This window comes from Aythya ferina (genome assembly GCF_964211825.1).
Source record: "Aythya ferina genome assembly, chromosome: 4".
NCBI classification, from domain to species: domain Eukaryota; kingdom Metazoa; phylum Chordata; class Aves; order Anseriformes; family Anatidae; genus Aythya; species Aythya ferina.
In genome coordinates this window covers 61,610,341-61,623,201 of record NC_140300.1, presented here as the reverse complement: position 1 = coordinate 61,623,201, position 12,861 = coordinate 61,610,341, and the positions used below count along the sequence as shown (strand labels likewise).

The 12,861-nt window shown below is 50.3% G+C and overlaps 1 protein-coding gene across 7 annotated transcripts in view; it reads left to right on the top strand.

The window, feature by feature from the left end:
* The window catches only part of SHROOM3 (shroom family member 3), a 144,905-nt gene that overhangs the window by 112,046 nt on the left and 19,998 nt on the right, over window positions 1-12,861 (top strand). For 5 of the 7 annotated variants that reach the window (XM_084519284.1, XM_084519285.1, XM_084519290.1 and 2 more), the window contains 2 exons: window positions 1,570-1,698; window positions 10,444-10,575. In XM_084519284.1, the coding sequence (XP_084375410.1) occupies window positions 1,570-1,698; window positions 10,444-10,575 (261 nt within the window). Of the gene's footprint in view, window positions 1-631; window positions 1,002-1,337; window positions 1,467-1,569; window positions 1,699-10,443; window positions 10,576-12,861 lie in introns of those variants that run through there. The other 2 variants (XM_084519288.1, XM_084519289.1) reach the window with 2 other exon arrangements.

Genomic DNA, 12,861 nt, shown 5'->3' with positions numbered 1-12,861 from the left:
CAACTGTGTGTGCAGGGTCTTTTAAATCCTCCTTTTATCTGTAGCAGCTCTCCCATCCTTTGTCTTGCAGTTAAATCTTCTCTAAAAGTTTGGGGGATTTCTGACGGTGAACTTGTTAGGCAAGGAGAAGCGCAGCAGTTCGTGGTCCTGGCACATCCTGGGGAGCAGTAAGGGAGGTTGTGCCCCTGCCGTGCCCCACGGCCAGTGCTGCAGCAGGAAGGGGCATCTTTACGGTCTGGTGAGAGGCTTGATGTTTTATTTGAACATGCATGGGCCAGTGCTACCCTGCTCTCCATGTCCCTGACCCGTTGCATCCATTTTACTAAACACATTGGAGCCAGATCTGCATCGCACCCAGCAAGGTTTAGCAGCGGGCAGAGCAGGTGGCACAGGACAAAGCAGAACAGAATTTGGCATAGAGAGAAGAAATGCAGCTCAGGCAGGATTTGGGGTAAAATAGGGATGGAGAGAAGCAGGGTAAGCAAAAAAGGCCACTGTGGAGCAGTCGCTTTCCCTAATCTAGGTGAAAGTGCCGCTGCGCGCTCCCCGGCTCTGTCTCATCCGCAGCGCGCGGCTTAACATTCCTGCCTGGCACGTGGGGCTCGGGGAGGGAGCGTGGGGGAGGACCGAGCCGGACACAAAGACGGCCGGCCTCTCACCGGAATGGCATCCAAGCCATCTCAGCTATCCAAAGCCCCAGATGCCGGCATGTGCGCCCAGCCTGCAGCCCGCTGAGCGCACAACAAGAGGCAATTACGGCACAACTCGGCCACTGCAGGCTGAGGGAGGCACGGAGGGAGGCACGGAGGGAGGCACGGAGGGGGCCCTTTCAGCCGCGCTTTTATTCGGCTGTGGGGGTTCCTCGAGCTGGCAGAAATCGCAAGGCTGGCCCACGTCTGGGTGCTAAAAATGGGAGCAAGTGGGAGCAGCGTGCCTGCGGGAAGGAAGGAGCTGAAGCGCACGGTGCCTGTGTGACTTCTGCACGCGCGTGGTGAAGCGGGGTAAATATTCGTTTGCTAACTGGCTGGAAATACCCGTAGAGGTGGGGATAGACTTCTCTTTCTTGCTGTCACCGTGCGGACCTTTCTCTCAGCTTTTCTCTCGTGTGTTCAGGGCGTTTGTAAGGTGGTTACGTGCGGGTAGGGCACATGCAGCCCCGCAGCCCCTGAACTCCACGCACAGGGATTTTGAATCCCAGCATGCAGATGCAGGGTAATGTATTTTGTGCCGTGGATGCTGCAGCTGAGTTCCCTCCTGCATGCTGAGCATTGTGCAGCTCCTCCAGAATGCTTTGTGAGGGGCACTCGCAGGGGCTGAGCACTGCCTAGGTAGAAAGAGCAAAGCCTGGCTCTTACAGCCTGCTGGAGCAGTGACAGAGAGAAGAAAAGGGCTACAAGTGGCTTCCTGTGACATTTTCTTTGCACTTTTTAAAAACCAGCCTGATGCCCCTGCCTCACCCCTTCTGTGTGCGTATTATCGTCTTCTTTCTTAAAACACTTGTTAATGCAGGGTGCAGAGATGGAGATTTCTGTGTGCTGATGCTCACCTGCCTTTGGTTTCTTTCGACAGGGACACGCATGCAGCGAAGGGATGCACCAACCTGTCTCCCAGCCCGCTCAGGCCAGACCGCGTGAGCTCTGACTTTCAGCCCAGCAGAACCGCGTGGTCAGGGGGAGTTAAGCTGCGGCTGAAGACCAGGTGAGAGCGTGTGCATCCACGTCCCTGTCTGCTGCCTGTGTTGGGTGGCTGCTGTTCTCGGAGAGTGGCTGGCAAACTCTGCTTCCCTTTCCTGGGAGCGAGGGCAGCAGCAGTGCTGGGCTGGAGCAGGGTGAATCTCCAGCATCTATGGCGTCAGGTTTTTGGAAGAGGTACAGGAGAGTTTCTTAACCTCACATCCACCTTTCCCTGTGGTTTCCTTGCCCTTAAGACAGTACCAGGGAAATGAAAGGAACTGACCTCTTGGGCCTTGAGTCAAGGATCAGCTTTGCTTGATGTCAGTAAGATTTAATGCAGGGCTGGGTGTAAAAATGTTACTGTTTTGGCAGAGGGCGACTCGCTGGGAAGGGGTGCTGGAAGAGGTGTCCATCCTTTTCAAAAGCTTCATCAGTTTTGTCTCCCACAGGAGACGGGGGACCAAAATATCCCCACAGCACTGATGTAAGCCTGCAGCGGCTCCCCAGCTTTAGGTGCCTGGCTTTCCAAAACCTCCTTGCTTCTTCCAAGTCTGTGAGTGTTAGGGGAGTTTGGTGTTCAAGACAAGCCTGCTGAGAGCCTATCTGAATGAGTCAATGTCTTCAGAAGGCAGCTTCCTGAATTGCTCTGGATCAACCAGTGCTGTGGTGGAGCCTTGTTTCCTTCCTTTGTGCGTGCAGTGTAGGGCCAAATCCTACGGGGTTTGCTCAGGCAAAGCTTTTAGTGGCATCAAAAGAGCCTTTTGCATCAGCCAGGTGGTAATCTGGATGACCTCATGGATGTTTGTGTCTCAGTCTGCTGAGATTCGCACCACGAGGCAGTGACTTTTATTGGCAGCATGAATTCGGGCCAGACCGTGACCTACTTGGAGTCCAGATGAGCAGCTGAGGAGGGGATGGGATGCGTGTCAAGTCACGTTCCTATCTTACAAGCAAAGGTGCACATCTGGAGCAAACTCGCTGGCCTTGGTGGATGTGCTCCAGCTTTTAGCCACTGCTGCCAGTTACAGACCCTGGCCCTGTGCATCTCCTCCGGATGGAGCAGATTTTACAGGCTGAAATCTCTCCTCGAGCTACTTTAATCAGGGGCAGATTTATTTGTGACTCCGAGGGTGTGGGGCTCTGCAGTTCCTGAGGTATGTGACCCACAGCAAATTTGGGAAAGAAGCTCGCCACGCATCCCCCACCTTTCTATAGCAGTGAGTTATTCAGGACATGCCTGCTGTAAATCCTGCTGGCCTGTCGATCTATCAGCAGATATCTGTAGAAGCTCCAGAGTTTAGCATTTCACTTGGATTAGCTTGTCTTTGGATGCGGTGCCAATGTTTTCCTTCCCTTTTCCGGCGGTGTCGGAGGCTGTGTGTGCCTCTCTCTGTGGCTTAACTCGCGTTGAAGCTTTGGTTGCAAGCAGGAAGTTGCTTTAATGTATAAGAATTTGAGTGTGGGAGGGCATTTCAGCCCCAACTGCTTCGGCTGTACCACTGGGTGCAGTCCTCCTGCTTGTTGACTTTCTGCAAACACGCCCACGGCGACGAAGGCTGTCGGCAGTTTCTGAGGTTCAGGGTGATGAACGAACATCCTTAGTCAGAGGGGGAAGCCAGAGCTCAGGACCGGTCTCTCAGGTGTCGCAGCAGAGCATCTCGACCTTCTTCTCTCCCCCTGATCATCTCCCCATCAGGATTTTGGTGCTGCCCGTGATTTGTAGCCCTCCAAGTGAGAGCAGAACCCAGCTGCCATCTGCAAACTCGCCCTGAGAATCCCCTTGGTTACCTGCCGCGCCCCATTGTCTGCGTTGCGTTTGGATAATCAGGCTCACTGGGCAGCATTTCTGCTGCCAGCCCCCGAGTTCCTCCGAGGAGCTGAAGGAGACTGGGAAAACACATTCCTTCCATTGTTTCTAAGTCTCTCCTGTTGCAAGTTGCTGTGTGTTTGATATCAGAGGGCAAAAGAATCTAAGCTATGCTTGTTTTTCTGTCTTTTTAACTAATTTACTGACTGGAGAAGAATGAGAAAAAATTATTTGAATTAAGCCCGTTGGGCCAATTCATCAATGAGGATAAATCAGCACAGCACTGTGGCTTCTGCAAAGACACAGGCAGGTTAAACCATGTTAGGGTCTGGCAGCTGAGTTTTTCTACCCGTGCTCTGGGAGTTGATGGGAACATCTGGAGAACACATAGCAGGGGCCTTCTCAGAGATGAAAGCTGAAACAAAGACCCTGTCAGCTGGCCAGCTGTCTCTTTTCCATGTCTGTCCTTTCTTCGTCTTTTTCCAGTGAAGGAAACAGTAAAACTGGGGCAAGATGAGTGAAATTGCAGAGGGTCTTTAAGCCAGTGCTCACCAGCTCCTCATCCCAGCCTCTGTGTGCTCCAAGTACCGAGCAGGCGACTGCAGCAGCTCCCCCACCTCTAAGGCACAGCCCGGTGTGAGCAGCACAGACAGACTATCCTGGCAGCAAGTATTTTCTCAAGACAGAGATCTGAAATACCCCTTATTCTGCCGTTTAAGTCATACTTACCATGTGGCTTGGTAATGCTTTCTTAAAAAAAAAAAAAGAAAGCTGTCAGAAGATCCCAGAAGGACAGAGTCCTTGAACCCAGTAATCAACAAGAATGAAGGTTGTATACATCACCTCTCGCACTAATAACCAAAGCCCCGCTGTTCCTGTTGAAGCCTGCTGTCTGCTTAGTGTCAGGGAATGTCAGCGGGACCCTTTCGTTGTGCAGGGCAGAGCCCTCAGTCTAAATACTGCCTGGCAGATGGATGCTCGGGCGAAGGGAAAGCGCAGCAGCAGCGCACGGCCCAGCTCCTGGCGCGGCACTCTGCGGTAGGCCTGCTGGGTGATTCACTTCACCTCGTAAGGCCCTTGTTTCCTTTTCTGGAAAGCGGGATAAATGCCCCTTCCTTGGATAAGGCAGCCTAGGGGTTACCAGAGAAATGTGATAACACAGAGGTGTGATGTACAAGACCAATAATCATTAATTACACTGTTTGACTGTTCATGAGTTCACCCAAAGAGCGACTGTTGCTCGCAGCTGCCGTCACCTCTGAGTGATCTCAGGCCTTTTTTCTGCAGCCCAGGGGAGAGCATTTCTTTCAAGAAAAGCTGTTTTCTGTCTCCTGCAAACTCTGCTGCAGCACTTGATGCTGTCACCTATCCAGAGCCATCCACACCTCGCCCCTCACCAGGGTCAGCATGACAGATATTGCTGTCCCCTTGGTTGTTCCCTTCCACCAAATAATCTGTCCTCATTTTTATTTTTATTTTGTCTGCTTTTGGTGCTAGCAGAAGAGGAAGGCAGACAGGCTGCGTCCTGCCTGTGGAGTTGAGAAGAATGGTAGAAGGAATCTGTCCATACATCCATGAATGTGGTTGTTATCTCTGCCTTCACCCAGGGCTTTTTTTTTCCCCATGGTGGTCTGGAACGGAGCTTGTCCCAAAGAGTTGGTGATGGTAATGGTAGGAAATGTGAGGATTAGCCTCTGCTTCCTTGCCCCTGAGAGACTTCAGGGACCTCAGTGCCTGTCTGCCGGTTCAGACACAGAGCTCAAGGCCACGTCTGATGCAACCCAGACATCCCAAGTGATGCTCGTCAGAGGGAAAAAAACAAATAGCATCTGATGTGGGCTGGGAGCAACAAGCAGAGACAGCATCACTGGGAAAGGTGTCTGAGAGAGGAATGAGAGCGGACTGATCCGGGGTAGGGTGCTGAACTCAGCTGGGATATGGTACTCGAGTTGTTTTTTCTGTGTGTGTGTTAAAGACCAAAACTGCTAAAAGCTGTGATATGCTCGGGGGGGATTCCTTGTCTGGGGAGATGTGCTCTGGAAGGGGCAGAGAGGAACATACTGCAGAAAAGAAGGTTGCGTCCACACGTTTGGTCTAAATGTCCTGACATAAGTTTTTTTTCAATGCTTTATTATTATTACTATTTTACTTAGGGAAAGTTTTAATCTGATCATAAAGACGGGTGAGGGGTGCAACTCTCCCTTTCCTTTACAAGTGAGGAGATAGTGTTGCCCCAGATTTATGACTTGAAATACCATTTCATATACTTCATGTCTTTCTAATGAGTTCTCCTCATTTTAATGAAAATCGTGGAGGAACAGAGCACACTCCACATCTCTTCTGCCATTGAATTTACCAGAAGAGCTCTGTGAGCCTAAAAAGACAGATCCAGTGAAAGACACACCAAGCTGATGCCATTATGGCCCGACTTCTTCCTAATTGGCCTCGTCTGTTATGCTTATTTTTAGAACCATGCCTGAACCTTAATTAAGAGCGACGTTGCTTTGAGTAGATTGTGGCCTCACTCTGCTGAAATCCTAATAGGCTTCTGAGTGCTTTAGTTTTTCCTTCATCTCCTGCTTAGTAGCTGGGCACAGGGACTGCAGCAACGCGTTAGGATGGCTGCGATGGCACAGAGCAAACCTGCTGGCATTAGATCTCTTCGTTTCTTCCCATCTGCCTGATCATGGGGAATGGGTTCCCACTGACCACTGCCCCTGCCTGCATCCACAGCTTGATTCCTCCAGGAAAGCTACTTTTCTTGATTAGTTTTGATGCCTTTCTCTTCAGTGTTGCCCATTTCTCTGCTGAGGGGGGTTTTGAAGCTTGCTGGGACAGGGACAAAATGCACACAAGGTCAGTAGTTAGAAAGACGACGACTTAGATGATGTGTTTGCCAGGCGTGTGACTGCTGAACTTAACTTCCTGCAAGCACTGTGGATGAGTTGCAGGAAAAATAGGTGGGTTTACTGGGGCATGGAGAACTCAGAGCTGCTACTCAGTCAGCTGCAACGTCCCCTCACTGGCTATCAGTCATTAGCTTTCTAAAAGGCTGAGTTACATCCCCTTATTGTCTGCAAGGAGAAAATTAAGTCAGTCTTTGTGAGGCAGGGGAGGAAGCTGCTTCCTTCCTGCTTTTCATCCTACCATAAAAACTGGTCCCCGTGAACTGGGCGTAACAGTGGGCATCCACCTGCACTTCTTGCTGTCGGGGCAGCAGTGGTTGGTGTTGCTGCACTGCTCCTCAGCCTTGGGCAAAGCGTGCAGCAGGCTGCTGGTGACTTGAAGACAGCTGTGAGAAATCTGGAGTCTGTAGGGGTTGTTAGAACAGCTTTTTGTCCTTTTTTTTTCCCTCAAAGCTGCTCTATTTGGAGGTTTAGGAAAATGGAAGTTTTTCTAGGCAAGAAAAAAAGAAAATGGCAGTTTGAAAAAGCTGAATTGCCTCCTTTAGTTAAGGTGGGCCTTCATGCACAGAAGTAGAAGCTCTCGGAGGACACAGCTGGAGGATGGCTGAAGCAAAGCCCTCAGGTTGTGCATGCTCATAAAGAACAGAAATTACACTGAATGTGTTGCTTTGTATGGTTTTAGTTTGTAAGCATGGGAAAAACATAACCCAACCTTTTTGTTACACTGTGAAGAAAGCTGACGGCTGTTCCTTAGGTGCTGATTCATTTGCAGTTGGTGCCAAGCTATCTTTATAAAGTATACGCTTCCATAACTGTTTTGCATACAAAGCATAAAAAGAGTCTTCTACAGAGATTACAGAGGAGAACACACTCAGTTCTTCCTAATAAGAGAAAGGTGCAGAGCTATTAGTGCTACCGACCTCAGAAATGTCAGTACAGTCCTCGCAGCCCAGACTGCATCAAGCCTCTGCCAGACTGTGTTCGAGGAGACTGCTAATGTGCCGGTCACATTTCTGTCTGAAACCGCCGTGACAAGGATAGGAAGAAGGAGCACCCAGATAACACCAGCTGGACAAGATTAAAGGCTTTCTTTTTCTCTTCATTCTCCCAGTTTACGGTGTGAATTTGGCAGTATCTGGTATGTCATCAGTGTTAAAGTTGCCGCAGGACCTGTTAGCTGCCAGCGTTGCATCAGCTCCACTGCCTGCCCCAATGCTCCAAAGCATCTGTTGGGGCGCCAGCCTGACCTGGATGCCCAAGTTACCTCATCACTGGAGGTGTCCGTGAGGAACCAGGGGTCTCTTTTCCAGCCTGGGCATTTACAACTGAGGAATCACTTTCCGCATCGTTTGAAGTGAATTTTTACTAATATGTTTGTCCAAACTCTTTTGCAAGTATAGTACAGGTGTAGCCCTTGAGGAACAGGTATAAAGGATAAGGGATGGGGTGGTTTATTATTATGAATAAAGTTCCGCATTTTGAAATCTTACAGATCTTAGAACAGTGTCAGCTCTTGCTCCTGGTTTTGTTGAAGGCAACTGAGCTATACCGAATTTGTACCAATTAAAGGTCTAATTATTTATGTCTTCACTCAAGTCAGGAATTAGCTGCTGCATTTGCAAGTTTTATCACTCAGCCAGTTTGTCTGGGATGAATCAGGATCTGACACTGTGGGTTTTACAAGAGCAGTTCTGCCCCACTTGCCAAGAGGAGTTTAATCGTGCGCTGCTTTTAATTGCTTCCTGACAGTTGTGCTCTGCAGTAGCACCAGCGTAACCAGAAGCTGTTGCAAGCTTGGCAGATGAACCACGTTCAGCTCCCCCCAGATCCCTAATGGGAGATAGCTGTTCTGGAGACACTGCGTTGCTCACTGCTGTGTTACACTCCAGTTCTAGCCCTTTTCCCTTATTGGGCAATAATAACACTAATTATAAACTAAGCTTAAGGAAGCAGAGTGAAGCAAGGTGCTATTTTCAGGTGTCACAGGAGGCTGAAGGTAGGAATTTCTGGCATTCCCCAGACACCCACACGCAGACAAGGCTGCGCTGTTCTCCAGCCCTCAGCTCCGTGTCAGGGGCAGTCTCCTGACTGATTCAGGGGGACTGGATCAAGCCCTCAGTCTCTGCCATTCGGTGCACGCGTACCTCCATCCTGCCTCCTCCTCAGAGATCACCTGCGTGAGTCTGCAACATGAGCCGGAGATCATGTGTACTGCGGCGCTTCCTCTCTTGGCTTAAGCTCGGCTAAGATTCGGTTACCCTTAATCCACGTTTCCAGGATCAGGTAGGTGTGGAAACAATGCAAGGTTATCCTGCGCTGAGCTGGTACGGCATGTCTTCTGACTTCAGTTCACAGCTTCGCCCTCCGTGCGTTGTATTGTTACAAGGATACTGGCCAAAAGGGTTTAAAATATCTGTGGCTCAGAGGATTGGCTCTGCTACTCCTTGAAGCTTTTTACTGATCAAATCAAGGGCTAATGTGCTTTGCTTGTGATCATCCCTTGTGCTTTCACAAGTAAAAGATTAATGCTGGGGGCTCATACTCCTTCCAAGTACAAAGAAAGTCTTTAAATCTCTGCAATGGAGAAGGCAAAAGCATGGGGTTTTTGTAATAAACAGTTTTGTCAGCTTTCCATCCTGCCAGCAAGTTTCCTTGTTTCTTGGGGCAAGGAGCGTAACGAGAGAGCTCTGTTTTAAACACACCTACACATGAAATGGTAAAAGGGTGCTTGGTTCAGCTCACCCCCTATAAACCTCCACTTCAGCTCTCCTTAACACAATCTGTCACAACAAATGGTGAAAGGAAAAAGGTGTCCCTTTTTTGTTCTTCTATCTGATGATGAGGGAGTGCTTTGCCCTTCTGAAATCTGCATGGAAAACCTCCTGGTGAAGTGGTTCTGCTTCTCAGTGTCTGCCAACGCAACTCTGTGGAGCAGAACATCAGTCAGTGCAAATGTCAGTTTGTGCCGCTACGCGGTCTGACCCTAACAAGCAGTTTTTGCCTTGGACATTTTCCCATACCCTTTCTTTTCCCAGTCTCAGGCAGTGCTAGGAGAGTCCTCTTTTGGCCTGTGTTTTATATCTGCAGAGGGCATTTTAGTCTGTTTACATTATTCAGGACATGCTGCACCATGAAGATTTCGGTGAGACAAGGACTTGGAAGATGTGTCAGCGCCTCTTGGCTTCATGCTTTATAGGAGTAGGCGAGGTTGACCTTCAGGCTGTCACATTTGGGATTTTGGTGCTACACAGGTCCAGTACTGCTCCTCGTTCTTGCAGGAAGAGTTGGAAACTGCAGGGATGCGTGCTAGAGCAGGGGAGCGATCCCCATGGAAAACAGGGAGGATTAAAGCCGAGCACAAAGGCTGGGGCAGAGGAGAGTCTGTGCGACACATTCAGGGTACTTGATTGCTAAACCCCTGCTTCAACTTTCCACTGCACCATTATGTACTTGAAATGAGGTTGTTGGTTGTGTTTTTTTTTTCTCCTGAGAGCTGCTGGAAGCCTTCTTAGTGTCGGTGACTGGCAGAGCCCCCAGCTGGCTGCGCTGTGCAGGACGCAGCAGCAGGACAGCTGCCTGGCTGCACGGCACCTGGCTGGCACATCTCGTCCTGCATTTCTATAAGCACCCAGGAGAGATCAAAACAGCATTGTCTGGCCTTCCACCCCCTGGTGGCATGTGATCCTTTCAATGACTGCACCAGCAGTCACTTCAAAATGAAGGGAACCTTTTGAGAAAAGCGCTCCTTCTGCATCTGTAGGAATCCCATGCTGCCAGCCTGCTCGCTGCATGGTGTGGGAGTCCCACAGGCAGCCCAGCCTGAACTGCTCCGTGGGGATGCTTGTCTGCCCGTGCTCTTTGGTTTGCAAACACGAGGAGGGACGTGTGGTGTGAGTGCTGGGAATGGCTCATGATTCGCTCGGGAAAGACAAAAATGTAGCAGTGAACAGAAGTGAGCGGTAGCAATTTTAAATGCCTCTTGGTGTTTCTTCACATTCCTCTTCCTTGAAGGAGCTGGCCTGCTGTTTACATGCAAAATCCTTCTGCTTTTACCTAGGCGGAGTGAAACTTCAGGCCGACCTCACTCCTGGCATTCAACCAAACTTGCGGAGAACCAACCCGATCCCAGCATGATGCAAATATCTCAGGGCACGCTTGGCATCCCCTGGCCTCAGTCCTACCACTCCAGGTAAGCACTACACAGCCGCGGTCCTGTGCTGCATGTAGCCAGAGGCGTAGAGCCATCAGCTTTTTTCATTTCTTATTTTTCCTCTTTTTACATACCTTACGTGGGTGTAGAATCAGGCTCCCAAGCTAGTGTGCTTCTAAGCCATCCCACAAATCCTATGTCTTTATTTCCAGTGTCACACTGCCTTCGGGGGAGGCTCTGCCTCGTACCCAAGGATCTGTCTTGGTGGTGCTGACTGCAAGGTCACAGTCTACATCTCGGGCTCAGGAGTGAAGGAAGGGGACAAAAGATTTGATGGCAAAATGTTACCATCTGCCTCCATACAGCTGGTGGGTTTACAAACAGACAGGGTTAGGATGGGAGGCAGGAGGGTTTCTCTTCCTCTTTGGTTACCCTGATAAAGCAGATGTGTATTTCTCAGTTAAGTGCTCTGTGAGGCGATTAACACCTATGCAATTAATTGCTTTCAAAATTCCCCTTCCTGCCAAGATGGGAGCCCACTGCCAGCACATTGAGGTTCTGGGTACTGATACAGGAGTTGGAGTCCTGCTGTGCGTCCTGTAAAGTGTCTCCGTGCAGAAACACAGCAAATTTATTTCCCCAGCAGGGGAAAAGAAATCCAACATGAAACCGAACCTATTAAGGAAGATAAAGGTTTGGCAGCAGGGCTGCTGCACCCATCAGCATCGCCGAGCCGCTCTCCAGCAGCATTGCATCACTGTCAGTACTCCCAGGGTGAGAAGTTCAGCCAGGGGTTTCCTGCTTTTGGCAATCCCCTTCTGCAGGGGTCAGATTTACCATAACTAGGCAGTCAGCGTGGTGCTTTGTCAGCCCCCAGAAGTCTAAACGAGTAACCTCAGTGCTGGTAAATGAAGGTTGGGTGCAGGCCCTCTGGTTTTGGCTTTGGCTGTGGCAGAGGGAGACTGGAAGCAGTGATGCGGTCCCAGTGCAAGGAGTGCTCAGTACAGGGAGAAGAGCACCCAGGGCAGACAAACCCCTTGGCCCCTCTGAGGTACTTGGTGTTGAGCCCTGGGCCAGCTTGTGGGGGAGAGGACAAGTTTAAATTCTGCCCTTGGAACATTTTCCCTGGAAAAGCAGAAGGGTTTGGGGAGCAGGAAATTCTCCTCACAGCCACCGGGATTTAAACCTCACTTCTTCTACAGCCTGGGCAGAGGGGAGGAAAGAGAAAACGTGGCATTAAAAAAAAGTGAGCGGGTGGTTACAGAACAAATGTATGTTCCTGACTGGCCTTCGGCGCAGATCATCCTGTGGTGTATTCATTTCCCACCCCAGGGCTCTGCTTCCCAGCCACAGCTCCTGGCAGAGCATTTGGCTGTCTCCTGGGAGCCTGAAGAGGAGCACGGGGAACACCTAGTGGCCAGCTGGCCGCAGCTGCACCGGGCATTGCCAGGGAGATTTTTTAAATATTTTGTTAAACATTTAGTGGTGCATTCAGATGAATAAACCAGAAAAGGCACCTTAATTCCCAGGGCTGCTGTGCATCCCCAGCTGCCCTGCTGCTTGAAGTAGTTTTGGGTTTGTTACCCCAGCAGGGTGAGGCACATAAAAATGGTGAGGCACGTAGAAATGGAGCTTGCCTTTCTTCTGCCAGCCGAGGCTGCAGCTTGCACCCTGGCAGCCCCAGGCTCCATTCCTGCTTGCAGCTCGGAGCCCTGTGTGGGACAGCAGCTTCTCCTCTCCTGCTGCTTTCCTGTGGCTCTGCCAGCAAGGCACCTGTAGCTGCACAGGGAACCAGACATAGCCGTATCCAAAGGAGGGGAGCTGGGAACAGAGGGAGGGAAAGCAAAATCATTGGGCTACACTCCACAATCCTCCCTGCATTTGCTGGAGTCTGGGAGGAGAGATTAGCCAGGGGGAAACTCCGCAGAAATTTGTGATGTCCCCATGTGAGGTATACAAGACCTGCACCCAGCACAAGGAGCTCCCTTCCAGCTGATAGAAAGATCTCTGAACATCCTTCTTTCTGAACACTTCTTGGAGGCCACGAATCCTCTGTCAACACTGACGTTTCTCGGAGCAGGTGCCAAGGTGCCCCTGTACCTGCGGAGTGCCATGGTGAGGGGGCTGTTCTCAAACCCTTAATATTGTTGCCCCCCTCACTTGCCTCCACGCACAAACACATGCATCTCTTCTCTGTCTCGTCAGCTTACTCTTTTTGCAGCAAACAAACTATCCTCGGGACAGCTGAATTTCCAGGAAGCCTGCCAGGGCATAGCCTTCATCTCCATAAAAAGGAATGAAATGGGGAAAAAAGGAAGAGATTAG